General features: G+C 45.2%; 1 protein-coding gene and 1 long non-coding RNA gene across 3 annotated transcripts; one reads left to right on the plus strand and one right to left on the minus strand.

The window, feature by feature from the left end:
- Positions 1-230: 230 nt before the first annotated feature.
- On the minus strand, positions 231-25,861 carry LIPG (lipase G, endothelial type). Of its 2 annotated transcripts, XM_077135499.1 has the most exons (11): positions 25,824-25,861; positions 25,213-25,525; positions 21,081-21,262; positions 19,334-19,513; positions 18,186-18,297; positions 11,352-11,573; positions 9,304-9,546; positions 8,522-8,642; positions 7,302-7,520; positions 4,293-4,397; positions 231-2,315 (listed from the first exon to the last, which is right to left on the minus strand). In XM_077135499.1, the coding sequence occupies exons 3-11, from the start codon at positions 21,117-21,119 to the stop codon at positions 2,294-2,296; spliced, it is 1,263 nt and encodes a 420-aa protein (XP_076991614.1). In that variant the 5' UTR covers positions 21,120-21,262; positions 25,213-25,525; positions 25,824-25,861; the 3' UTR covers positions 231-2,293. The 2 variants fall into 2 exon arrangements, with proteins under 2 accessions (XP_076991614.1, XP_076991613.1); XM_077135498.1 differs by lacking the exons at positions 25,213-25,525; positions 25,824-25,861 and adding an exon at positions 24,442-24,974.
- On the plus strand, positions 18,758-21,525 carry LOC143662085 (uncharacterized). Its single transcript, XR_013165134.1, has 3 exons — positions 18,758-18,854; positions 20,240-20,337; positions 21,390-21,525. It is a non-coding gene; the product is annotated as an uncharacterized LOC143662085 (long non-coding RNA).

Consider the following 25,861-nt stretch of genomic DNA (forward strand, 5'->3'; position numbering starts at 1 on the left):
CCACCTCTGGGCCATCTTGCTGCAGTTCAAATCATTTTTCTTCTTATTCTTTAAGGAAAGTATTTGTTTTCTACTTCCTGCCAATGCGAGTATTAAACAGAGAATACATCTTATACTAAAGTAACATTGTGTCAAACCCTAGGCTTAGGTAGCCATAATTCTTTTAAATTTAAGAATTTAGTTGCCATACCATTAAGTATTTTATAGTTTTTTTATTAGTTTACTATTAAAATTTTTAATATCAAAATTGGTCAATCTTAAAGTAAAAACTAATCATGTATTTGTTCATATACATTATGTACATTTGATAAATAAATAGTGTTCTAAGTAGCATTAAAAAAAAAACATTATTTTTTACAAATAAGGCATCCCAAGCCAAACACATAAATACATGACCCACTGAGGATTCAGTTTTCAAGGTTTCTATTACTAAACACAGAAGGCAGAAGTAACCAGGTGCCCAGCCAATGATATAAGCTTCTCTTTGGCTATAGAGTAATCACAGAAGCAACAGAAGCACACTTTTGGGTTGAGAACATACTTTGAATTAAAATTCAACTGGTATGTTGTCAGAAGTTTGGCGTTAAACAGTGACACAGCTTTGGTATAATACAGATTAAAATAGTGTCTGTGAAACACCTAAGTACAAAGAAAATCACCCTTTCCCCCACCTGACTTTATACCCCCTTCCAAAGAAATCTCATCCATAAAAAGCCCAACCCCTTGGCACAGGTTTTTTCCTGGTTATAATGTTAATTAAAGGGTTTAAGATTTTATGGATGTCTGAAAAAAAAAATCCTTGTTTGTCACATCTGGGGCCTAGTGGTGGGAAATGGCTGCAGAACTCTCTGTGAAATTTCAGAGATGAGCTTCCTAAGGACTCTATTTCCAGGACATCTGGGTCCTCAGCCTGCCTCTGCCATCAACTTGGTATATAATTCTAGGCACTAAGGCCAAACCTTGCTAAGCTCAGTTTTGCAAAAGATAGATAATGGTAGCTGCTCTGCTCACCTTCTATCGTGAGACTTTAATTAGGTGATACACATATAAATATTTTGAAAAGTATAAAAGGGTTCTTCAGATATTGTGTATATTAATTCAAATTAAGATCTAGAATTGGAGGCTTTTCTAAAAAGTTCAATACAGAAAAGGTACCGGTATCAAAGCAAGATATTTCAAAGAGAAAAAAGTACTGTATTAAATCTTAGAACCAGCTCTGTTTGTCAGGAGCTAATTTCTTATGAACAGATTTGTATAATAGATGTAAAACCTTCTATCTCCCTAAACAGAAGAGATTTTGCTCAAAATACATCAGATCAGGCAATTGGCCATCATTTCTGGTCCCAACATGTATGATAATCTGCTTTGCTACTCTACTCATGATCAGACATGTCACTTGTAGGGGAAATAAGACCATGTTACCTTATGAAGAAATAGGTGGAACCAGTTTAAAGCCTCAGGGTCCCTAACTCTTATAACCTGTACCCCTTCTCCAACATCCCTCAGGCCTTTCATCACCTGTGTACACGTGGAACACCTAAGCTGGAAGGGATTCCAGAGATCCCAATCCCACCAAGTTCCGAACAAGGAGACAACATCCAGAGAGATTTAGTAATGCATCTACTGCCACTTACAAATTTAATTTTAAGTGCTTAATAAACATTGGTTCAACCCAAAAATTGAACAGTGGAAAAACTAACTAAGCAAATGAGTTATGCTTTAGAGAGTGAGTTGAGGAGCTGGACAGAATGCCTAAGATGTAATCAGAACTGACCAATGTGGTCCATCAGAACCCCCACAGCAGAGTCAGCACCACCAGATCCACTCAGCCCTCACTGTGTGAAAAAGGAAACAGGCCTGCCACCCTGACATGCATGTGCTCCCAGCAAAAAGACCTCTTACTGAAGCTCAACTGAAGGCAAGCAGCTGATAGTCTTCCACACAGAGCCATTTCAGTGCCAACGCTGCTTGTTGGGGGAAGTGCAGGCTCACCTGGCAACTTAGAAACCAACCCAGTGTACATAAGAGGCCCAGGGACTTTTTGGACTCAGTCCTTCAGGAGGTGGCAATGGAGGTCTGGAGCTAGAACCATTGCAGGGCAGCTATAGCAGTCCATAGTCCCCTCTGGCAAGAAGTCCCAGGTGTCCTAGGAGGCAAAGGCCAAGGCCCAGAGAACAAGTTCTTCCCCAGGCTCCAGGGTTGAGTCCAGGAGAGGTCCATCTGTCAGGTGAGGTATCAGCAGTAACTTTCCTCCATGTGCTTGGACAGTGGTGGGTCCTTGCTGGCAAGGTCCTCAAAGAAGCTCCACAGATGGGCTGCAAGGACCCAGGTGAGAGAGTTGGTGTTTGTTAGCTCATTTATGCAACAAAAATGACCAAGCTTTCTTCCCACACCAATGGGACTATTTTTTTGCTTTCCTTTCAGAATAAATGGAAAAGATCCTGAGTGTGTCTATCTCCCCCTCACCTAACAAGCTACAGAGGCATATCAGTAAAGGTACTGGAGGCTTTTCTCTAGTTTCATACGTCCTTGCATTTACAGTTTTAGCACAAAACCCACCCACCCCCAACACACACACATGCATGCACACACACACACACACACACATACATGGAGATGTGGGGAAAGCTATCAAGGTGCCTCTTGTCTTGGTCTAGGAATACAAGAGAAACTGTAGTATGGCAGCAAGGAGGCAAGACTGAGGGTCAAGAGACCTAGAGTCTTGTTTCGGCAACGCTGACGTGCCTTGAACCTCTCTGAACCCAAGTTTCCTTACCAGTGAGCTGGGGAGCAGTGCCCGTGTCAGGAGGGAAAACAATGAAGGGGTTACAGTACTGATCTCGTACTTGGGCTCCTACTGTTTCCTGTTCCGTTGAGGGTAAGGGAAGGGAGGACCTATTTTCTAAAAGAAGTAGTACGAGGTGAACCATATAGTTCTCAACCGTTAGGAAGTTCTGGTGCAGAAAAAAAGAATAATATATCTTAACCCGTTATAAGAATCATGTCCTGAAGGTCGATAAAGTAATCTATGTGTTGAAATTTGAATACATACATCAAGAATTGAAACTATTTTTATAACAGGAAATCATATGCGCCTATATAAACTGAGTCGCTTAATGAGCTGGGCATCAGAACCCTCCACTCCCGTGATTTCTGGGCTTGTGGTCATATGGTCGCTCCTACGGGAGGCAGAGCAGCCAAGGATGCAGCCCAGCCACTGGGACTGGCAGATGTTTAATCACAGGGGTTCCCAATATGGGCCCAGCTGCTCAATAATTGATATCTAGACTGAGTGGAGGGATTTCCCTGTAGCAAGTGGAAATTCCATGTGCATGAGAGAATGCAGGCTTTAGCATAGACTGACCTGCTTCAAAAATCCTTGCTGTGCCATCACTTGTTGGGTGACTCCTGAAGAGTGACTTAATCATCTCCCTGACCCTCAGTTTCCACATCTATATTCAGAGGTAAAACACCTGCCTCATGAGGTTGATGATCAAATAAAATGAGATCATGTAAGTAAGGCATGAACACAGGGTGGGCATCTGCAAAATGCTCAGTATATGGCAGCAGTGTTATTATCTAGGACCCTAGTTAGGGTAAGGGACAGGAGGGACCCTCTCCCAGCCCTTCAAGCAGTTGTTTAGGCTCTGAGGACATGCAGTAGATTCCCCTTCAGATGAGCCCCCTGCCTCATACCAGGACTTCATCATGCCTCAACCCTGAAATAATAAAACACTAAAGCAACACAATGCCTTTATCTGACTCAGTTCTAGATGAGGGTTCATGCTTCTTAAAAAGAGGGAGAATGAGGCCCTCTACTCTCCCCTTTCACCAACCTGGCTCCAGAAAACCTGAAAAAGGGAAGTCCCTTGTGCTTCTCCTTTACCTCCCATCCTACTCCCCACTCCAACCTCGTGCCTAGAAAGAAGCCAGGCATTCCAGTACCTCCCCACAGCACCAGTCTACAGCAAAGTCTGCAAACCAAGGCAGGGGGCACCATCACCAGTCACAGGGATTTACTACTGAAGAGACCCCTTTCCAGGAGGGCCATGTGCAGTGAACCCCTACAAGCCAGGCAGGACAAGAGACAGAGAGGACCTCAACACCCTCCAATGTGCTACATTTTTCACTTATTTTTCTGTCTCCCTCCAGCAGAAGGCCAGCCCCATAGGAGAAAGGATTTTTGTCCATTTTGAACACTGCTGTGCCCAAGTGTTCAGAACCATGCCTGGCCATGTGTTAGGAAACCAGTCTTCAAGTGCTGAGTGAGCGTACAAGGAAGTCCTGATTACCTAGTTTCATTTCTCATTCTCCAGCCATCCCGACACTTGTGAAACCAGAGCTCTTGGCCAGGGGATATGCTGGTGTTCTCAGGGTCTTCTACACAAAAAGTCAATCTAGGAGGAAAAAGAAACCACTGATGTAACCAAAACTTTAGAGGAGGAGGCATATGGCCAGAGATTAGCCAGATGGTATTTTCTGGATTACAGGTAGATAAAGCAAGGAGGAAAGAAAAGTTTCCATGAGGCCACATGCTAACTCAAGAACCTTCAGAGCATCCATCACTGCTACAGGGAGTTGAAGCTGCTACTGGCAATGAAATCTTCCATAATTCGCCCCATGTCACCTTCACTCTATGCAAAAAGCTTCCTGTCTTTTAAGACCATAGCTTTTTGGAAACTTCCACAATGGCCAGCGCCCCCATGAATCTAACTCTCCCCTGACTTTCTAATTGAGTAAAAAATGTATATCCTTACATACATGTTGCTTTTGTTATTGTTATCTTCTTATAGCATGGAGTTAAGAATGAATGCTTTGCTTTACTTTAAAACATTATACCCTGCATCGAAGAGCTCCATGATGCCTCTACTGTGGTGAACTCTACAAGATGGGCTGGAGGAACTAAAGGCACCTAGAATATGGCACTCCATAAATATCCACTGATAAGATTGATGCAGGGTAAAACTGAAGGTTTAGCAAGTGGACAACCAGGATCATAAGAAATAACCAAGGGTTTAACAACTGCTTCAGCGTTAGCATCTGGCCAAACCCTTCGGTGTGTGGGCAGCTTGACCAGTGAGCCCTGGAAAACACCAGACCCAGATGCTGACCCACATTCAGAAGCCCTCAGAACCTTCCTCAGGAGGCCCACAAACACACAAAAAGGTGACCCACCTCACCCACTATCAGGAAATGCAAATTAAACAGCAAATTACACCCATCAGAATGGCAGGAAGGTGGTACCAAAGGTTGCGGAGGAGAAGGAGAATCTTGTTGCTAAGATTGGAAATTGTTCCAACCACTTTGGGGCGGGATTTAACAATATCTAGTCAAGTTGAATACCATAACCCAGCAAAACGTCAATTTTTGGTATTCAGACCCCAAAGAAGCCCTCACACGCAGGCACAAGGATGATGTTTAAGGATGTTCTTTGCAGCTCTATTTGTAACTGTCAGAACAGTAGAAACAGCTTAAATACTCAATAAAAGAATGGTAAAACTCTACCATTCTTTGTCCAATGAAGATTTATATACAGGAGTTAAATGTGAATAGATTAGAGCTACATGAATCGGATACATTTCATTTTAAAATATTGGATAAGAAAAGGAACTTGTAAAACGATATCTCCTTTCACGTAAAGTTCAGAAGCACCCAAAGTGATTCCATACATTATTTATGGATATAAACAGAGGACCTAAAGGTATAAAAACACCAAAGAGGAAACATACCAACATCAGAATATTAGCTACAATTGGAGCGAAAGAGGACAAAGAATAGGATAGGGAAAGGGCACAAAGGGGCTTCAAATACATCTGAAACATTCTATCTTATATCTGAATCAAATATGAAAAACTTAATATTTGTTAAGTCTCAGTGGTGGTTTAATGGGTATTTATTATACTTGAAATATTTTATAAGAATAATAATCTATCTGCTATGACACCCATAGGTATAGGGTGCAATTACAAAAGAAAAGAGAATTTTTAAAAATATGCCATTATCCAGATCACGATTAACAGACCCCCACCCTGCCCATCTGACACCCCCGAGGTCATAGGTTGCTAAACGAGAATCACTCAGACAAGGGACTCGAGGCTCCACTCTCCTCTGCTGGCAGGCTTTGCCATAGATGATAGATGGAAACCGGGCACAGGAGTAAATGCAGAGGAGAAAATGCCAGGTGAGGTATAAAGAGGGCAGAGGCTGCCTCGTAGGAGGCAAAGCTGGCAGCAAATGTCTTCAGAGTGTGACGGTCTTGGTTAAGGAAACCCTCCTCTCTTGACAAAAGTCTCCCAGGCTTCTCTGGCTTTGACCCCTTCCTCCACCCCCAATTTCTATTTAGAAAGAAGCCTGCTCCGAGAGTCAAAGCATGGTATTAGGAGCTGATAAAAGTCTGGATCTTTCATGCTAGGCTTGGAGTTAAAAGAAGTGGGAAACCGCCAGTTGGCACGGCACAGAGACTTCTCTGTTAACTTGAAGCTAGGACCCCAGCCCCATGTCCTTGACTCAGAGCCCCTGAAAGAGAGATAAAATAATGCTCTGAAAATAAGATGTTGGGGAAACAAGATTCTCCCACAAATCAGTGAAAGGGAGGGGTAAGGGGTATGGTATGTATACATTTTTTTTCTGTTTTCGTTTTATTTCTTTTTCTGAATAGATGCGAATGTTCCAAGAAATGATTATGATAATGAATATGCAATTAATTATGTGATGATATTGTGAATTACTGATTATATATGTAGAATGGAATGATCAAAAAAGGAATGCTTGCATTTGCTTTGTGTTTTTTGGCATTTAAAAAAATAAAATAAATTAAATTAAAAAAAAAAAGATTCTCCCACAAGCCTCCCTGGCTCAGGGCAAGCTGGGGACTTCCTGGACTAGACATACACTCCGGTTTGCTTTAGACAGGAGCAAGCAAAGCCTTCTGGTTGCTTGGACCCCATGGTAAACAGATCAACAAGACAAGCACTCCTAAAGAGGCCTGACAAAGGAGGGGAAAAAAAACCTTTCCTCCAGATCCACACATGGCATGACAAACAAAGAAGCACTGGATTTCAGTGCTCACATGCCCACCCCCCTCAGCCGAGGGCCAGTGATCACTGTACAAGTTGCACAACAATCCTCAGCAGCCTTGACCTGAAATTAACTTTTCCTTGAGAAGATGTTGAGGTTTGGTCTGCGTGCTCTGGACACTGAAGGACAGAAGGTGCATGCGCAGCAAAGGAAAAGACACAGCAGAGGCACATGCTTTCTACCCACAATTTACACAGACAGAAGAAGGAGTATAAGGTACTTACTTCCGCTGGGTTTCCCCAGACTTGACCCGGATGCGTCTGATGTTCAGCTCCTGCGAGGGTTTGTGGGGTTGAGACAGGAAGCTGCGGAGCTCCTTCCACAGGTTATACCAGGACTGACCTGTCCCCTTCCAGGTGAGTCTGATCTTCAAGAGATCCCCCAAGTCTTCCTCAGTGTAGATCAGGAAGGTGTTGGTGGCATTCAGGCCGAACTGCTCCACTCTACAAAGTGACAGAGAAGTTGGTCTCTCTCCCCTGCGACCTGGTAAACTGCCAGGCTATGTGGGGTGACACCAGAGCAGACCCCACCCTGCACTGGCTGGAGAGAGATGGATGTGCAGTCCATCCTCAACCTCGGGCCCTCCACATCCCACCAGCGGGAGTTGGGCAGAAGTTCATGGGTGCTCCACCCTGACAGAGAAGAACATTGTGCCCAGCATCCATGCTTCTATCCTAATCAACTCTGTGCATCTCCCCATTTATGCTCCTTCCTGGAGAACAGGACCAAGAAGAGCGGAAATGAGAAAACACAAGTCACGTACCCACTAGATGGTGTCCTGTTCTCCTAGGCCCACAGGGATCTGTCCTCCCCTCCAAGCCCTACTGTCTGCCCCTCTCATTAGGCACATGCATGGCCAGGCTCACTCCATTTGTGTGTTTACAAGAGGGTATGTGTATATATTTGTGAAAGTGTGTGTCAGTATATATGTGTGTGTGTAAATCTGGTCTCCCAGCTAGACCCAGAGTCCTGAGAGGCAAATGCTTAGTTGACATTTCTTCACAATCCCAATATTACCTGGCCTTGTGCTTTCACTTAATAGGTGTTTGAAATATATCTATAGATTACTTTCTCCACCCCACCCCTCCATAGCCAGATAATTAGAAAAGGTCTAAGGATGCCATTTACGATGTCAACTTTCCCAGCGTCTCAGGGGTCAGGCACAGCCTGAAATCAGACAACAGTTTTTGCCTAACTGATCCCAGCAGCTTGTCCCCTTGCTGATTCACCCCAACATCCTCTCTCCCAGAATGTTGAGGCAAGGGCTTGGTGGGGAGTGTATACTGGGAGGGAAACTCAAGAGGCCAGCTAGAGTCTGCAGCTCCTACCCGGAGCAATCAGATGTCCCTCTCGGGTACTCGCTCACACACGTGTGCTCTCTGGCTTCATTCTCAAACCAGGTTGTTCTTGGTCCTGAGCCCAGCTACAGAAACTGGTGACTTACATTTCCAAGGGCAGAGTCTGGGAATCTGCATCAGTGCCGTAAAGGGTGACATAAAAGCTGGGCTCGATTTCTCCCTTGATCTTGTAGCTGAAGACATGGATTTTCATCTGATAATGGTAAACTGCAGAGGTGGCAAAACAAAGACGTGGGAGTTTTGTTTGGCACCTCAGGGCACCTCTGACCCAGAACATTAAGGTTTTAGGAACTGCCTTTCCTTTGGTCCAGCACAGTCTCCAGGCTCCCTCTGGACTTGTTCTGACCAATGACATGACACCACTATAGTATAGGAGCCCTGAACTTGGGGCTCAGGAAATCTTGGGGGGATTTTGGCCTAGCCACTTTCTAGCTCGGTGACCTAGCATTAAGGACCAAGCTATTAACCTCTCTGAGCCTCAACTTCTTAATATGTAAAATAATACCCCCAAAATCTAAGGGTTTTATACTATGATATAAAAATGTCAGAGATCATTTTGAACACCTGTCCTACCCACTTTCTATTTGTTGTGACAATTAAATGATGAAACAAATCTGAAACAGCTTTGAGAAGTTAAACATAAGACAGAAATTGAAGATCTTGATAATGTGATCATGGATTTGAAGATTTATATCACAAAAGGAGTCCCCATTGTTTATTTCTAAAGGTCACGCTTCCTCAGGCATACCCCATGTGATCTGATGTGCCATCTCCTGGGCTGGGAAAAGCTCTGTTCTGCATCACGGCATAAAGAAAGAGGGAAAAGGCTGAGGTCCTCAGCAGCGGCACTGGGGGCGCTGAAGATTACCTCGGAAAGGCATGCCTGCCCGGGTCTTGAGGTACATTTTACTATTTCTCTTGTTCCTCATTTTCTTGGCATTGTAGCCAATGCTGTTACAGCGGTTCTTCCGGCAGCTCAGGCAGATGCCCTTTTTGAAGCGGTTCGAATCCGAGCACTGGAATGCAAAGCTTGGCTTGTCCTGATTCACCAGGGAGTCGACAAAGAGGTGCACGGCCCGCTCATGTTCACATCTCATGACCTCCATGATCTCTGGGGGAGGAAAGGAGAGGATAGGGAGCATGAGCCGTTTCCCAATGATTCCAGCACTTACTTATGACTGATCAGTGCTAGCTAATTTTATTGTTGGTGCTAATATTCTTGGTTGTGTCATAACACATGTCCAGTACTGGGCTGAGCTCCTATTACCATTCTCACCACTAAACTAACGATTACTCTCTACGTGGCAAGACAGCACTCATATACATAAAGCAACAATGAATGAGAGAGCCTGTATAGTAAGCACTGAATAGGGTGAGGTAGACCAGTTGTGCAATAAGAGTCACTAGGTGATGGGGGAGTTCTACAGCCACTTAGAGCTGGAAACAGATCAGATGCTAAACATCATCTAGGCCAGGGGTCAGCAAACTGCAGCCTCCAGGCTGGCTGCGGTTTTTTATAAAGAAAAAAATGTTTTTGGAACATAAGCACACTCATTTGTTTATGTATTGTCCTTGGCTGCTTTCACACTACAACAGCAGAGTGGAGAATTTTAAAAATAGAGACTGTATGGCCTGCAAAACCTAAAATATTTACTATCTCACCCTTTAAGAAAGTGTTTGTTGACCCCATTCTCGTTCAGTCCTTTCAATTACAGATTAAGGCTCAAAGAACCATACAGTGAAGTGACTTGCTCAGGTTCATACAGAAAATTGGTTGCAAAGTTAGTAGCATAATTTATAATTTTCTGGCCCCTTGTACATCATTATTTCTTATAACCAGGGGCTAAGTCTAATAGTTTAAATAAGTCCTGGGACCTTAAGGAGAATTTGGCAAATCTGCCCCTATGCCTTCCTCCCTAGAACCACCAATTTCAAGAAATGCCAACATCCCATACTCATCCCATGTCATCCCACACAGGTGACATCCCTCCATGAATTCAAGCCCTGCAGGGGCTACTTGGCTATTCATCACACTGGGCAAGGGGAGTAGCCTTGAGGCTGGTTTAAGAGAAGGAAATCCATGGGACAGAGCATCAGCGTGGAGAGGGCTAACTGGGGCCACAACTTAGGAAAGGCTACCAATCCAGGCTATGAGCAAATGGGAAACTCAGAAAGGCACTGGTCACATGAGGCCATGCATCAGTCTCCATAGCAAATTCAGTTTTCCCAAGTCTACCCAGAACGTGCACAAACATTCAGAAAATTAATCATAAGTTAATGGGAAAGGCATCTTAGTTTTACTTTTTTAAAATATTAGCCAAAAATTTAACTATAGTTTATCCATGCTATGTAATATTATGCAACCTTTAAAAAAATAAGGTAAGTAAATCTGTGCTTTGATGTGTAAGAATGTCGGTAATATATCATGACTGAGAAAAGAAACTTGTAAAACAAATGCAGTGTTTTTGGAAAATGCAAGTACATACATGCACCTATATACATAAATACATTTTCAAAGAAAAAAGACTGGAAGGAATCCTGAAAAATTGTTCATACTGACTACCTTTGAACAACGAAGATCAGAGTGAGAATAGGAGGTGAGGGGGGGATTTTCACTTTTTGCTTTATGCAATTCTATACTGCTCGATTTTTTTTTCAACAAATGTGTATACCTTTTGTCATTAAAAAATTAACAATCAATAACAACTGTGACCTCAAAACATGAGAAAGCAGAGCAGAAACCAATGAATGGCTAACAGGCTTGTAGCATGATAACGAGCATTAAACACAGACGATAACTCAGGGGAGGTGGTAATAGCAAAATGAGTGTGTTGGTAGCACAACAGCTCTGGGGATTTAGGAGGAGATGTGATAACTGAGTCAAACTTCCACATGAAGTAGGAAAAAGGAACTCACTTCCATATGCGAATGATCCCAGGATATCATTGAGTCCACAGCCCGGTTGGAAGTCACCCCCGTTGGGGTAGATGTCAACGTGGCCCACAGGCATCTGGATGCCAATGCTCACGCCGAAGGAGCGTGTGTAGGTGTGGAGGACATCCACAAAGTCTGCATCGTCAGGGGAGAGCCGCCTGTGGATGTCCACCCCTTCGAACATGGGCCCAGCAGGATCCAAACCTGCAGCGAGAAGGAGGAGCTACATCAGGCATGCCAAATCAATGAGTCCTTATTTAATGTTAAGTCAATGTGTGCAGAATAAAGATATTCTCTGAGTCCCCAGCCTCAAGAATTAAGACATGGAAGACCTGGTATGGTAGTTTGGAGCTGTATATAACCCAGAAAAACATTTTCTTAAACTTAATCCATTCCTGTGGGCATGAACCCATGGTAAGTAGGACTCTTTGATGATGTTACTTCAGTTAAGGTGTAGTGCACCTCAATCAGGATAGGTCTTAACCCTGGTTCTGGTGTCCTTTATAAGCAGAATGATATTCAGACAGAGAGAGAAGGCCACAGAGGGAGCAGCCAGAAGCTCAACATCAACAGAACCCAGAAGAAAAGAGAGAGACAGGAGATGCTGTCATGTGACAAGCTAAGGACCAAGGATTGCCAGCAGCCAGCCCAGACACCACAGTCTTTGGAGAGAAACCAGCACTTTCATCATGCCTTGATTTGGACTTTTTCCTAACATCAAAATCATGAGCCGTTAAATTCCCATTGTCTAATCCAGCCCATTGCACAGTATTTGCCTGAGCAGCCAAGGAAACTAAAACACCTATCTCTGCTGCCAAAGAACTTACACTTTCTTCTGAAGCTTTCATGTGTCCTGACCCCACAACTGACTCAATAAACTGTCCACAAGATTCATACTGACAGGCAGCTCCAAGGAACCAGGACTGCTAGAATGGGAGCAGTTCTAGAGAGTACTCTGGCTGCCTGAAACTAAACCATTTGTCTCATTTGTTCTGCCACCGAGTTTTCCATAGCCCTTAATTTTAGCAGAATTTTTACAGAACAACTATGCAGCCTGCCCATCCTCCTGGAGAGAAAATTCAATCTCCCCAAACTGAGCTATTGGTGTTTGACCTATGCTTTCATCGGTATGAGCCAAGCACAAGGATGGAATGACAAAGAGTGGAAAGTACACAGAGACACTGAGAATCCATAATCCAGCCCTCTGGAATGCTTCTAATTTGCAGCCACAATGAGAAAACTCTTTTTGCCTCCAAACTTTCTGTATCAAGCAGCCGAGCAGTGCTGTATCCAACCCTGGTTCTCACATGTGAAACTATTAATATTACCAGAGAGCTTGTAAAAAATTCACATTCCATTATGCAACTATTAAAAAAAGACCCTCTGGAAGGACATGAAAGAAACTGGTTACCTGTGAGTATGTATGTTGGGGGGAAGGACAGGAAAGGGAACGGAGCAGGTAGCAGCAATAGCAAGACTTTTCACCATCTTTTGATTTTGGAACCACATGAATGTAAAATTTTTTAAAAAATTAAAAAAGAACTTGCAAAGCATAAAATGCAGATTCCCAAGTCCTGACATCCACCCCCCAAAGATTCTTATTGGTAAATCTGGTATGGAGCCCAGGAAAATATTTTAATCATCCAGATGATGGTAAAAGCAGATGCTCCGTAGACCAGATTTTGAGAACTTCTCCGTGCTTCAGTGTCGTCTATGAAATGGAAGATGAACACCTTAATTCATACAGTTCATGTGAGACATTTAGATTAAGGGTTTGTCAGCTACCATTACCAAGCCCAGGTAATTATGGGAACTGGATTCATCTTTTTTTTTAGGGGGGGAGAACTTAGTTTTGTTTTATCTTTTATTTAAATTTTTTTATTCTTTTAAACATAACATCATACAAACACAAACATTCTTACTATATGATCATTCCATTCTTGGTATACAATCAAAAACTCACAATATCATCACCATGATCATTTCTTAGAACATTTGCATCAATTCAGAAAAAGAAATAAAAAGAAGAAAAAAACTCATACATACCATACCCCTCACCCCTCCCTCTCACCGACCCCTAGTATTTCCAACTACCCAGTATGTGTTAGTCTTCATTTCCCCTATTTTTTTCTACACCCCTTACCACTCCCTTTCATTGATCAGTAGCATTTCAATCTACTAAATTTATTTTAACATTTGTTCCCCCTGTTATTTACTTATTTTTAATCCATATGTTCTACTCATCTGTCCATATCACAGATAAAAGGAGCATCAGACACAAGGTTTTCACAATTACACAGTCACACTGCGAAAGCTGTATCATTATACAATCATCTTCAAGAAGCATGGCCACTGGAACACAGCTGTACATCTTCAGGCACCTCCCTCCAGCCTCTCCATTATATCCTAGCTAAAAAGGTGATATCTACATAATGCAGAAGAATAACCTCCAGGACAACCTCCCAACTCTGTTTGAAATCTCTCAGCCACTGACACTCTACTTTGTCTCATCTCTCTCTTCCCCCTTTTGGTCGAGGTTTTCTCAATCCCTTGATGCTGAGTCCCAACTCATTCTAGGATTTCTGTCCTATGTTGCCAGGAAGGTTCACACCCCTGGGAATCATGTCCCACATAGAGGGGGGAAGGCAGTGAGTCCACTTGTCCTATCAGCTGAGAGAGAGGCCACATCTGAGCAACAAAAGAGTTTCTCTGGAGGTGACTCTTAGGCCTAATTTTAAGTAGGCTTAGTCTATCCTTTGTGGGGATAAGTTTCATATGAACAAACCCCAAGATTGAGGGCTCAGCCTATTGATTTGGTTGTCTCCACTGCTTGTGAGAATATCAAGAATTCTATACTTGGGGAAGTTGAGTTTTCCCCCTTTCTTGCCATTCCCCCAAGGGGGCTTTGCAAATACCTTTTTATTCACTGGAACTGGATTCATCTTAACCTAGAAGGCTCTTTGTACTAAAGACAGAGAAGGATCTGCAAAAACATCAGATGCGCAGCAGAGGAAGAGGGTCTGTTCCATCCAGAACAGCAGTTCAACAGGGAATTACTTTGCCCCCCATGTGCCCCACTCATACCCTAGGGGATATTCAGTAATGTATGGAGACATTTTTAGTTGTCACAATTGGTGGCAGGGAGGTAATACTGAAACCTGGTGGGTAGAGACCAAGAACGCTGTTAACAATCCTACAATTCACAGGATAACCCCACAGGATAACAAAGAATTATCCAGCCCAGAATGTCAGTAGTGCCAAAGCTGAGAAACCCTGGGTTAGAAACACCACGGCAGGAAGGTGACATGACCAAGAGTCATGAAAGGACATGGGTAACAGGACCATGTGCCCCAGACCGCAGCAGAGTGGACCCACGGAGCCCATCGTGAGGCTTAAGAGGGACAATTTTAAGGCAAATAAATAGGCAGAGCCACTGACTATAGTGGGCAGTAAACTTGTAAAACTCGTTACTCATGAAAACTCATACAGCCTCAGACTCTAAACAGATTTCAGAAGAAATTTCAATAAATTGATGTATGACCAAGGCAGAAAGGGAGCCCAGGCTGCTCGGGGGCTCCCCCAGTCCCCACCCCAAGGAAAGATGGCAAAAAAGCAGAGTCCTTCCAAAAAAGCCCATGGGTTGACCCATTTTAGAGGCTACAAGGATCATGGGACTGACATAAGTGGCCTCTCCCCTTTCTCTTGCATGTCCCCAGGAAGGAATTAAAACAAGAGAGAAGAAGGATCATTCTGCTTTGCAGCCAATACAAGAGAGGAGCTCTTTACTAGGGACGAACAAAGGTCCCTCGCAGACGGTCAGTGCCATGGAAACCCAGCTGCACCCAAGGAATGTAGGCGCTGGCAGGGCTTCTCGCCAGGCTGGCCGGGTGCAAGCAGAGCATAGCTCAGCCGCCCTGCCTTCACCTACAGGCTGGCCCAGCCTGCCCTGCTCTGACGGCCCCTGACACGGGTCCGAGGCCCATGGACTCTAGGGGAAAGTTGTACAATTTACTTTTTAAATCAGGAATAGGAAAGAGAACTCACCTCCTCCAGAATAAGAGAAGATGTTGGGAAACACCACACCCCCCACCTTCCATTCAGTCATAGACTCCTCCCTGTGGTGCTTTGTCCAGAAAAATGGAACACGTACACACAGGAAAATTTCCAGGGCTGTGCATCCTGAGCTAGCAGGGGACATCTGCTGCACTTCAACACTTACCTTATCTCTCCCTACAAATAAAGAGGTAACCTAGTATACTAGTTAGGCACATGGGCTCTGAAACATTCCAACTGACAGCCTGCTTTTGAATACAAGCTCTGCTACTTATAGAGTGTAAGGCTTTGGGACCATTATTTAATGGCCGAATCTTAGGTTTTCCCTCTGTGGAACGAAGCCAAAAAGACCCCTTTGCAGGGTTGTTATGAGAATTAGAAGTATAGAGAAGGCACAAAGTACCTTCAATACACAAGGTACTTGTTAGCTAGCAACTAGCCCAGAACCTACACATAGTTGACACTGAATTCACATTTGCTTATCAAATGAATGCATTTTCTTGCTCTTTTATTTATAATCAACTAGACCCTGGTTCAATTAGAAATGCATGACCTTTTCTCTAGAAAGCCTAAGGAAGAAGTTAAGGAAAGTAAAACTCTAACAAACCCCATTCCACATCCTCTAGCCCAAGCAAGATGGAGTTCAGGTGTTTATAAAATAAATAAAATTATTTATTTTATAAAATAAATTACTTATTTTTAAAATATAAAGTTTACTTTTTAAAAACATCAAAATTATTTATTATTTGTAATGAAAGGACAAATAAAGTCCCAGGCTGCCTCTGCAGAGCAGGATCACTGGTTTCAGTACTTCATGCAAGCTGCAGCCTCCCGGTCCCCTCACCCATTGGGTCCTTACCACCTGGCTCCCAGACCCTCCTCCCAGCTGGAAGAAGGGGAGGGTACCTCCCCCATCAGACATGCACAGCATGTGTCAGGTGAGCCAAATAACCTCTGAGGTGCAGCTTGGCAACCTCAGGAGGGGCCACTCCTTTGGTTCATGCTCATACCCAAGAGAGAGGTCGGAGGGAGGGGCTGTGTTCAGGACAGAGGGGCCCCAAGCTCGGCACACACAGTCAGGACCCTGATTAGCATCCTGCCTCCCTCCCCTGCCAGCCTCAGGAGAAACAGTGAAGCCCACATGTCCATAGCTGCCACCCAAAGAGGCAAAGGAAAAGAACTTAGAAAGCTCCACACCAGCCCCATCTCACTTCAGATTTGGAAGTCCGGAAAGGAGGGCCCACAGTTTCCCACACGCCCACCACTCCATGGGCCCCGGCACTCTGGTGGGGGTCTCATGTGCACTGCAGTTTGGACACAGCTGGCCTGGCTATGAAACCACACTTTTGAGGGACCGGAAGAGGTGCTCAGACAATAAGACCCAGAGAGGCTTAGAGTTGAATTGCTTTGCACCAAAAATGGGCTAATGAGCAGTCATGTGCAGTCACTTTGGAGCCAGCTCAGGCCCTGCAGTCTTGGTAATAAAAAGTAAAGCTCTCAATCTATGCTGAATCAAATAATTGGATCTAAAGGAATGTGTGCGTATGAGTGTGTGGATGCATGTGTTAGACTTAAACCCAGGTGCAAAGATTCCAGGAAGGCCAACAAAACCCCACAAAAATTGTTTTAACTCTAACTCTCCACCTTGTTGTTGAAACCTGAAATTCCACCTTTACTAAATTATTCTTGAGCCAAGAACTCCCTCCTACCTGGGTTTTAAAATGATAATTTAGAGGGGGAGAAATTGATGAACTCTTTCCTCAAGATACTTGACACTTAAGATACTTAAAATACTAAGTAGACCTGTAGTATCTTAAGGGTGAAAAGGCAGCTGGAGGTGAACACAAATAAAAGAATATTGAAAGTACAATAAAAGCTTAAGGCAACAAATTTACCGTTTACTTTAGTCTAGAAAAAGCTCTGTGTGTGTACCTGAGAGGGCCCAAAAATGGAAAAGAGAACTTTACTTTGGCAATTGTTAAATGATTTAATCCAAACTCTTACATTAAAAGCTCCCTAAGGTAAAGTTTTCAAAAGTAGCTTAATAATCTATTGGCCACATGGGTGCCAATATCAAAAAGGTCTTTTTAATGACAAAGTTTGAATGAACCATTCTAAATAGATAATTATCACTAATAAACATGCCCCTAAGCACTGCAAAGAGACCATTGCTGGATGAAACAGAGATCAGGCAAAATTCAAACTGGAATCCAGTACTCAGTCTTTCCCTCGAGGCCCTGCAGTATCATGGGCTGAGACCAGGAGTGAGCTCCTGGAAGCCTGAAGGCTGGGATTCCACTCCAGCCTCTGCCCTTCATTATGAGCTGTTAGTCCTTGTGCAGGTTGCCTCACCTCTCTGTGTCTACTTCCTTGCCTGTAAAATGAGGAGGTGAACTAGAGCAGTGGTTTACAAACTGGTGTTCCCTGGTGCTCTGGGTCCCTGAGATTCCTCCAGGGAAGGAAAAATCCAAATAGCAAGACTTGCCCAACTTGCCATACACCCTACTTCAAACACAACATCCCCCTTCTATCTGTTTCATATATCGGGGTCCCACACAGGTTCAATTTGGAAAAACGGTTCTGTGACTAAAATAAACATTTGCAAAGCAGTGGATTAGACGTCCACTGGCCTCTTCCAAAGCTGTCTATGATGCACTCTTGCTGCCTCACGTGAAAGCACTCTGGCCCGGGAAAGCTAGGATGCTGGAGCAGCTGAGGGAGCTCAGAGGCTCACCAGCTGCTAGTGAAGGAAGCAAAGCTTACCCGTGATTCTGCCCACTGTTCCTCTCACGAAGTTTCCAGCATATCCAGCAACATGAGCTCCAAGGCTGTAACCGATCAAGTGAACATTCTCGAGAGAAAAATCATCCTTCCCCTGCAGGGAGTCACAAAAGCATATAAGCTCAGGAGTGTGGTCGGTAGCCCACAGGGTCTACCTACAATTCAACAATTCAATCAAGGGGTAAGAGTAGATGCAAGAACCATGGCCACAGGCTTCCCAAGGGCACTGCATCGGTCATGCAGGTGAGGGAAGGGCAGAAGGCCCTGGTGGCACTTCAAATGCCAAGTGCTAGTGGCAGGTGGAGATTGTGATGAAAGAGTGCATACCTGACCCTTATATGTTTTCTGTTCTTTCTTGCAGTATTTTAATGGGGAGGCAGTGGGGTGGAGGTCAAAGCTACTGACTCACTGGAGGCTGGCATGCCAGCCCCAGCCTGCAGCGGCATGCCCCCCATCCATCCTCTAAGGCCCAGGGACTAAGCCCTACAACAGCTTAGACAGAGAACAGGGGGACTGTTCCAGAATCCTGACAAGAATGCTGCCAGAATTCATCAGATTCCCTGGGTGAAAGGAAGGTCGGGCTGGAATTGCCTAACTGATCGGGTCACTTGGCTAGTGGATCCCTGCCCTCAGATAATCCTCTGATCTCAGGTAAGTCATTAACTTATCAAAAGTAAATTTAAGACCTCAAGTTCTGTGTACCACATTTAATATTTTAAATGAGTTATTAGGCTTTTTTTCCTTTTAACCCACTCCACAGGACCACGAGGCAGGAGCAGACTTTCATTGCTGTTTAAGATTATAAACCAGACCTGGCTGGTGGCCATTCCCTGCCAAACTAAGAATATCAGCTTCTAAAATCAATAAGTAATGGCCCTTAAGGCACATTTTCATATAGTAAAAAAAAAAAAGGAACAGTAAAAATCCAGAGATTTGTCAATAATTAAAAGTTTCTTTCAGAGTCCCAGCTTTCAAGTATTTCAAGCAATACTTAACTCAGTAAAAATTTTAATCCAAAGATTGTGATCAGACTCCTGAAGTTCACGGTAACAACAGCCTGACCGTCTTTCTTAAGAAGGTTTGGGTTAACACCCTGCCTGTGAAAATCACTCCCTTTTATCCCCGGTCACCTGCAGCCAGTTGAGCATCCTGGCAATGCGGCGTCCCACCACCCCGGTGTTATTGACGGCGTCGGTGTACAGTTGGTGAGCCAGGGACAGCCAGTCAACCACCACCACGTTGGCGTCCTTCTCTCTTGTCTGAAGGGCTGACACGAGTTTCTGCAGCCAATTTTCAAGCATGCCACTCATCTGCAGAGAAAAAAATATGAAACTTTTTAAATTCTTCTTCTGGGTTTCAGAAATCCTAATGGTTCTGAAAGGCTGCTCAGGAGCCAACCATTTGCATATGAGCACGGCCAGCTCTAGGCAGAATTGGGCTACATGGAGGTTTGTCTTCCATTGCTCTTTATAGCCCCAGATTTTCCTGTCAAAACTTTCATAGTTGGTGTCTATGCTCTTGGAGACTGACTGACTGATGGGGTCACAAATATGTTAATGGAAACCTGGCGATTAGTCTGAGTCCCTGTCACACTCAGGCAAGTGGGCTGGTTCAGCCTTCAAAGTCAGCTGGGACGGGTTTCCCAGGAGAATTAGGTTCTCTCTGGGAGGGGCAAGGAGACGCTTTCTCCTAGACAAATGCACAGTTCACAAATGACCCCTTCCCACAACCCATCTCTGCCACCCCTCCTGACCCCAGAGTAAGAAAGATCTGTCTCTGGAATCCCAAACTGGAACTTAGAACACATTTTCCCACCAAAGCAAAGCTATAAATGTTGACCAGGTCCACTTGTAAACCTATCCACAAGTACGTTATTAGATAAAAAGATTTTGTGTGCCTAGCCTGGGAACCCAGACGCTATTTACAAGCTTGTTCCTATGGGAAACTGCTGCTCCAAGTTCAGACAGATTACAAAAGAACTTTCTGGAATGCAACCCATTTGTAAATCGGGGCAATTTGTATTTGCACTTTGACAGGGGAACTGAAAAAGATTCAAATGCCTGATTCTAATGGTAGGAGTTGGATGAGGATGGACGGACAGGTCCCTAATCACCTTTTCAGCCACATCAGGAAGGTAGGCAGCTACCCCCACCTAGGCACGACCCCAGCAGTGGGTAACGGATATGAATTTCTAATCGTTAAGAAGAGGAATGTGTCCTTCCAATTAGCCCAGGCAAAACCTGCTCACTTAATAGTGCCATTTTCCTACAGTCTGCCATTATATGAATGAATAAATCCCTCGCTGGTCAAAAGCTTCTGAAGCACAGCGTTAAAGCTCTTTTCTGTTGAAGTTTGTCATGGCTTTTCAACGTGAATTGCTCAGCTAGGGCACATAAAGAGCCCCAGTGCCTTTAAACCAGGCCATCTTTATGCAAACAGGAGGGCACCATGCCAATGGCAGCCAGCAACCCAGCCCCACTGGCTCCTCCGGGATTCACTGAGCCAGGCGAGTTGCTTCAGTTCCGCTCAGCTTTTTCCAGGGATGGCCGCCACAAGGCAGTGGTTGACCAATGTAATTAAGTGTAATTAGAAGGGGCCCTTAAGAGCTGGTGGAGCTGGGCCCTCAGGAGAGCCCCTTTCTGAAAGCCCGCTGTGTGCCAGCATTAAATCTACCCTGCCGGAGCCCATTTCCCCACCCCCCATCCCCCAGCGCAATGCCCATGACATCTTTCACAGACATCTGAAATAAAAGCAGCCCACAAGAAAAGGGGGAGGGGGGAGGGCTGGAATCTGGAAGCACCAGTATTCTGTTTAATTCACCAAACAAAGGAAATGAAATCCTGTGTAAAGCTACAGAACTCCGCCTCCAGGACTCACCGTCCATCCATGAATGATGAAAAAAGTTTTTGCTGTCATATTGAAACCACAGTCTTCTAAGGACTGATTGTGGCCAAGGGGCAGGTAACAGCCTTCGTGCTCTGGATCCTCAGAGGTGCGGAGACTAAACCTCACAGAGGCTTCAGCGGCAGCCTCTACATTGCTGGATTTGTGGAGCTCATCTGGTGGGGGAGGGAGAGAACGGAGTGTGGAGGCATTTAGTGGTCTAGGAAGTGGGAGATCTCGGATCTAGTTCTGGTCCATCTTGAACAAATTACTTAACCTCTCTGGGTTTCCTTTTTTTTACAGCTGCTGAATGAGGAAAACATGGTCCCTCTTTACCTCCCAGAGGAGTCGTAAAGATACTATAAAAGGGATATTTTTTTTCTTTTAAGATTTTAAATTCTTTATTCTTTAATGCAGTGCATGATTACTCTAAGATACTAGTGACTAAAAGAAATATCAGTATAATGGTTCGGCAATCATATTCATTTGTTAAATCTGACCTTCTCTATATAATTCCACCATCACCTTTGATCTTTCTCAAAAGGGGCATCTTATCTACACTTCAGATATTAACTACTCACTAATATTAATCACTGTGACTCTGAAGATAAATAGATTTCTCTCCTATTTTTCTCTCTTTTTCCCTACCAAAACAATTTCTCCTTCCTTCCTTCAATTTCCAACTTTTAGAGTACAGGTCTCAATTTTTTTCCTGAAATTCTTGCAACAAGCTGAGTTTCAGAATTCAGAACTTTTCAGATTTTAGAAAGACATTATAGTATAAGATACATATACTAAAAACTAAACAAATAAGTAGAAGTTAAAAAAACTAAGAAAAAATTATAATAAAAGATAACACATATTATATACCCCCATGGCTTAAACACACTGAAATTTCTGCAGGGAAATATATGACCTGTCACATACTCTGAGGCAAAAACAGATCATAAATAGCTTCCAGTCAGTTCAGGTCAGTTTTTTTGCTGCCTCATGAATTCAGGTCAGATAAGGCTAAGTATTACTGCTAAACAAGTTATCAAACACATTTTCTAATTTTGAGAGATACGGGGATTTTAGAATTGGAGGTAAGAGATCATGGATCTGTTGTTCGCTGGGCTTCCTCTGGCGTTGCCGGCTGCATTACAGCACTTCATGCATTCTCAGTCCCCCTTGTAGTGCTGGAATGTGCCAAGAACTCAACTAGTTAGTTAAATCAATGATGGAGGCCATGGAGTGACTCATAAGAGCAGCAAAACCACCCCCTCCAGCTCCACTGCTCACACACAATGCCACCTAGGAGATGGCCCTGCTCCCAAAACACATCCAACATCACCGATGGTCCCTAGGGCCTTTTAGCACTAAGTAGGTGCTGTCATCACCATAGTATCTCAAATGACTATAAATGTGCCCTCCCCACCCCCAACACTCTTTTTGTCATCCTGGAAACCATCACTTATAACAGGCTAAGAAATTAAAGTATCACATTATCCTTTCACCCAGGATTTCGGGGTGGGGGTGGGGGCTCTCGGTGACCATCCCAGGAGATAATTTATCCCAGAATTAGAAGCAAAAAAGGGAAAAAGAAATCATGAAAAAGAGACCTTCGTGTGGGGAGGGTAGGTGGGGGGAGGAAAAGAATGCACCAGATGTAAGAGGGATAAGTTTCCAGTAAATTCAGCTAAATGCACATGAACAGATCTCAGGCGGACTGTCATGAAAGTAATTTAAAAAAAAAGAAATGCCTCAGCAGGCAGAAATCTGAACCATGGACATAACTAATTCAACACTTCCTCAACTTCCACCCAGAGAGCCACTCACATAGGGACCAAATGGGGGAGTCTAGGAAAAAAGGAAAAGAAGTTTGCTGAGTTGCTGAGGCAGATTTATGGATAAACCCACACCCACATGTTGATGTAGGTTCACCTTAGCCTCTTTCTCTTACCCCAGAGTTCTCTGGCTTCCTTCCTACTACCTTCGGCTTGGCGCACTTAAGCCTCCGGAACTCTGGAACAATTAGTTCTTTCCTCACGGCTCAATCACCTGGCTCAATGGCCAGCTTCTCAGTGAGGCCTCCCCAGCTCACCATAGTAAAATGTCAGCACTATCACAACCAACCCCTAGCCCCCAGCACTCCTTACCTTCCTCCTCTGCTTTTTTTTTCTCCATAAAACTGAATACCATTTACATATTTTACTTAGTTTACTGTCTATCTTCCCACTGAATATGAACTCCAAGAGGGCAGGGATTTTTGCCTGTTTTGTTTCCTTGTATCTCCACCACCAAGAAGAATGCCTGGCATTAAGCAGGTATGTCATAAATACTTTTCAAAGGGATGAAATGGCCCACAAATACTCAGAATCACAGAACACAGATGTTGGAAGGAACTTGAGCATTTACAGGAGAGGAACTAGAGAGATGCCCTACTCAGTCCACAATTCACGTTTCAAGTTAGCACTAGAGTTGGAAATACAGTAAGTAGAGCAAGACTTTCCATTCAACACACACACACACACACACCAACACACACACTTACTGTTATGTGACAGTTATGTGGCTATTAACTGGCATAGACCAGCACGATTTGGCCCAACCTCAGCATAATAGTAGGAGATGAAATGATTGGCTGTGGCTTAGGGGCGCTCCACCTTACATGGCGAAACCAGTTGACTTGGAACTCATTCCAGGTGGCCCTCCCCGTGCTCCATCAGGGCACACTTCCTTCAGTTCCTCCATGACATCAGAGACTGCCACACAGAAAGTAGAAGGAAGAAAAGCTAGAAGGTAGGAGGAAGGTGCAGAGGAGTAGGGGGAGGAAGAGGGAGCAGGGGAATGAGGCTGGCGACCTGGAGGAATAAACCCAGCAGCTTCTGCAGGAGTCACCCCCCAGGCAAGCACTAATCAAGCCAAAGCCTGCTTCCCTGCCACCTTCACTCCAGAGGTTAAAAGGAGGAGCACCACGCGACAGAGCTCTTTAACAACCTTCTTGCGTCTCAAATTCCAGCCTCAAAGATGGGGACTGGGTTTAAGAGCAGCTGCTCGGCTGACTGGACAGCGCCGATTAAGGGAACCATGAAAAGGAAGGTGGAGGGCTGGGGAGGGCCAGAGAGATGGTGGCGGGGGCGCACCCTGCCAGCCTGGAGCCGCTGCGATGGCCTGCTGCAGGATGCCCTCACCAGTGGCATCCCAGAAACAAGTGGACTTCAAGCTGATAAGGAGGAGGAAATAGACTCTGCGTTGGGAAAGGAAGGAGGATTTCGCGGGAACGAGGAGGGACTGAAGAAAGGTCGGCAAGACAGAGGGAGCCTAACGAATAAGAAAAGAAATCGAGGGCGAAGTAAAAATGAATACACATTACCTTGCCGCGGTCCCTCTGGACCAACCCTGGCGGAGCTTCCCGCCGCAAAGCAACAAAAGGCACTCCAGAGGCCGAGCAGAGGAACGGGGCTTCTCATCCTTCCCTGCCACACCCCCTCCCTGAAACAGGAATTTACAAGCAAAAGCAAAATCCAAAATAACTCCTCTTGGGGTTTCCAGCAGTCCAAGCTGGCAAGAACAGGAGTGGGGAGCCCTCTCTCCACCTGAGGGTGGTGAGCTAGAAGGTTGAAGGAGGGCGAAAGGTAGGAGGAAGTGGAAAATGAAAACTTTGCTAAACTGAGAGGCGGGGCGGGGGGGAGTGTGAAGGGGTTTGATCCAGGCCTGCCCTCTGCCCGGGCTCCCGGGAAGGCTAGGGCTCGTGGCTGTCACCCCGCAAGCACCCGCAGAGATAGTTTTTTAAAGTATCGGAGTCATCTGACCCATCGCCAGATGGTAATTTGCATAATTTATTCCCGTCTCTGGACTCTGATTGGTCACACCTTCGCTGACGGCCCGAACGAACCAAGACTCGCCAAAGTTTTGAATGGAGGAGCCGCGCACCTACCGCGTGGACACTCGGCCCGCGCAGCCTGCAGTCCTCCTGCGCCGGCTCCTCGGGTCTCCCTCCACCCGGCTCCCTCCGAGTGCTGCCTCCCGGACCCTCGGAACTGTGGTTCCTCTCTGCCACCCGCAGCGGGTCATTTCCCCGAAACACTGCACTCTCTTGAAGAAGGAAGGTCATCCTCTACGAGATGCGAAACGAGCCCCTCACCTGGACGCGCCCCGAGCCGCGGGTCCGGATGCGGAAAGCCACCTGGTCACCCTCTTGGTCCTTCTCCTCTCCCACCACTCCCGCCGGCCCAGTGAGGCCCACGACAGGTGCCGGATCCCACCTGAGCCCGGAGACGGCGTGATCGGAAGTTCGCGGGGCAGAAGTGAGGTGCTGTGGGCCTGGAACACTCATATCCTCCTCGGAGCCCTCGCTCCGCCACTCACTAGCTGCAAAACTCGGGGCCAGCCTCCAAATGCCTGCCAGGCTGCTTCCTCCGCCGCGGCGCGGGGGCGGGGGAACAGCTCCTGCAGCTCTAGGGTGTGGGGAAATGAAAAGATAAAATGTATTAAAGCGTTCAGCGCGGGGCCTAGCACGTGTAAGCGCCCTCTTACCACGCGGGCGGGGGACTGGAGGGACACTACCGGCTGCTCTGAACGGCGCGAGGGGGTGAGGCGCGCGGCCAGCGCCGAGACGCGCAGTAAACTACCTGTGAGTGGAATTAAGCACCCTCTCCTCCCCATCACTTTTTCCCTCCTCTTCCCTCTAGGATCCGCGTCCCAACTCCTCCCCCAGGTCCCATCAGGCGGTCTGTGAGCGGCCCCGGGACAGACCTGGGCATTTTGAGTGGCGAGCGCAGGAGATCTGCGTC

The sequence above is a fragment of the Tamandua tetradactyla genome, chromosome 18 (genome assembly GCF_023851605.1).
Source record: "Tamandua tetradactyla isolate mTamTet1 chromosome 18, mTamTet1.pri, whole genome shotgun sequence".
Lineage (NCBI taxonomy): Eukaryota > Metazoa > Chordata > Mammalia > Pilosa > Myrmecophagidae > Tamandua > Tamandua tetradactyla.

Coding starts and splice junctions, on each gene's coding strand:
- LIPG (XM_077135498.1), bottom strand. CDS start 24,538: ATGAGAAGCCCCGTTCCTCTGCTCGGCCTCTGGAGTGCCTTTTGTTGC. Junction 7,521..8,521: donor CAGACTCTGCCCTTGGAAAT/GTAAGTCACCAG, acceptor GTCACTTTGTAG/AGTGGAGCAGTTCGGCCTGA. Junction 4,398..7,301: donor TCTGGGGAAACCCAGCGGAA/GTAAGTACCTTA, acceptor TTTTCCTCCTAG/ATTGACTTTTTGTGTAGAAG.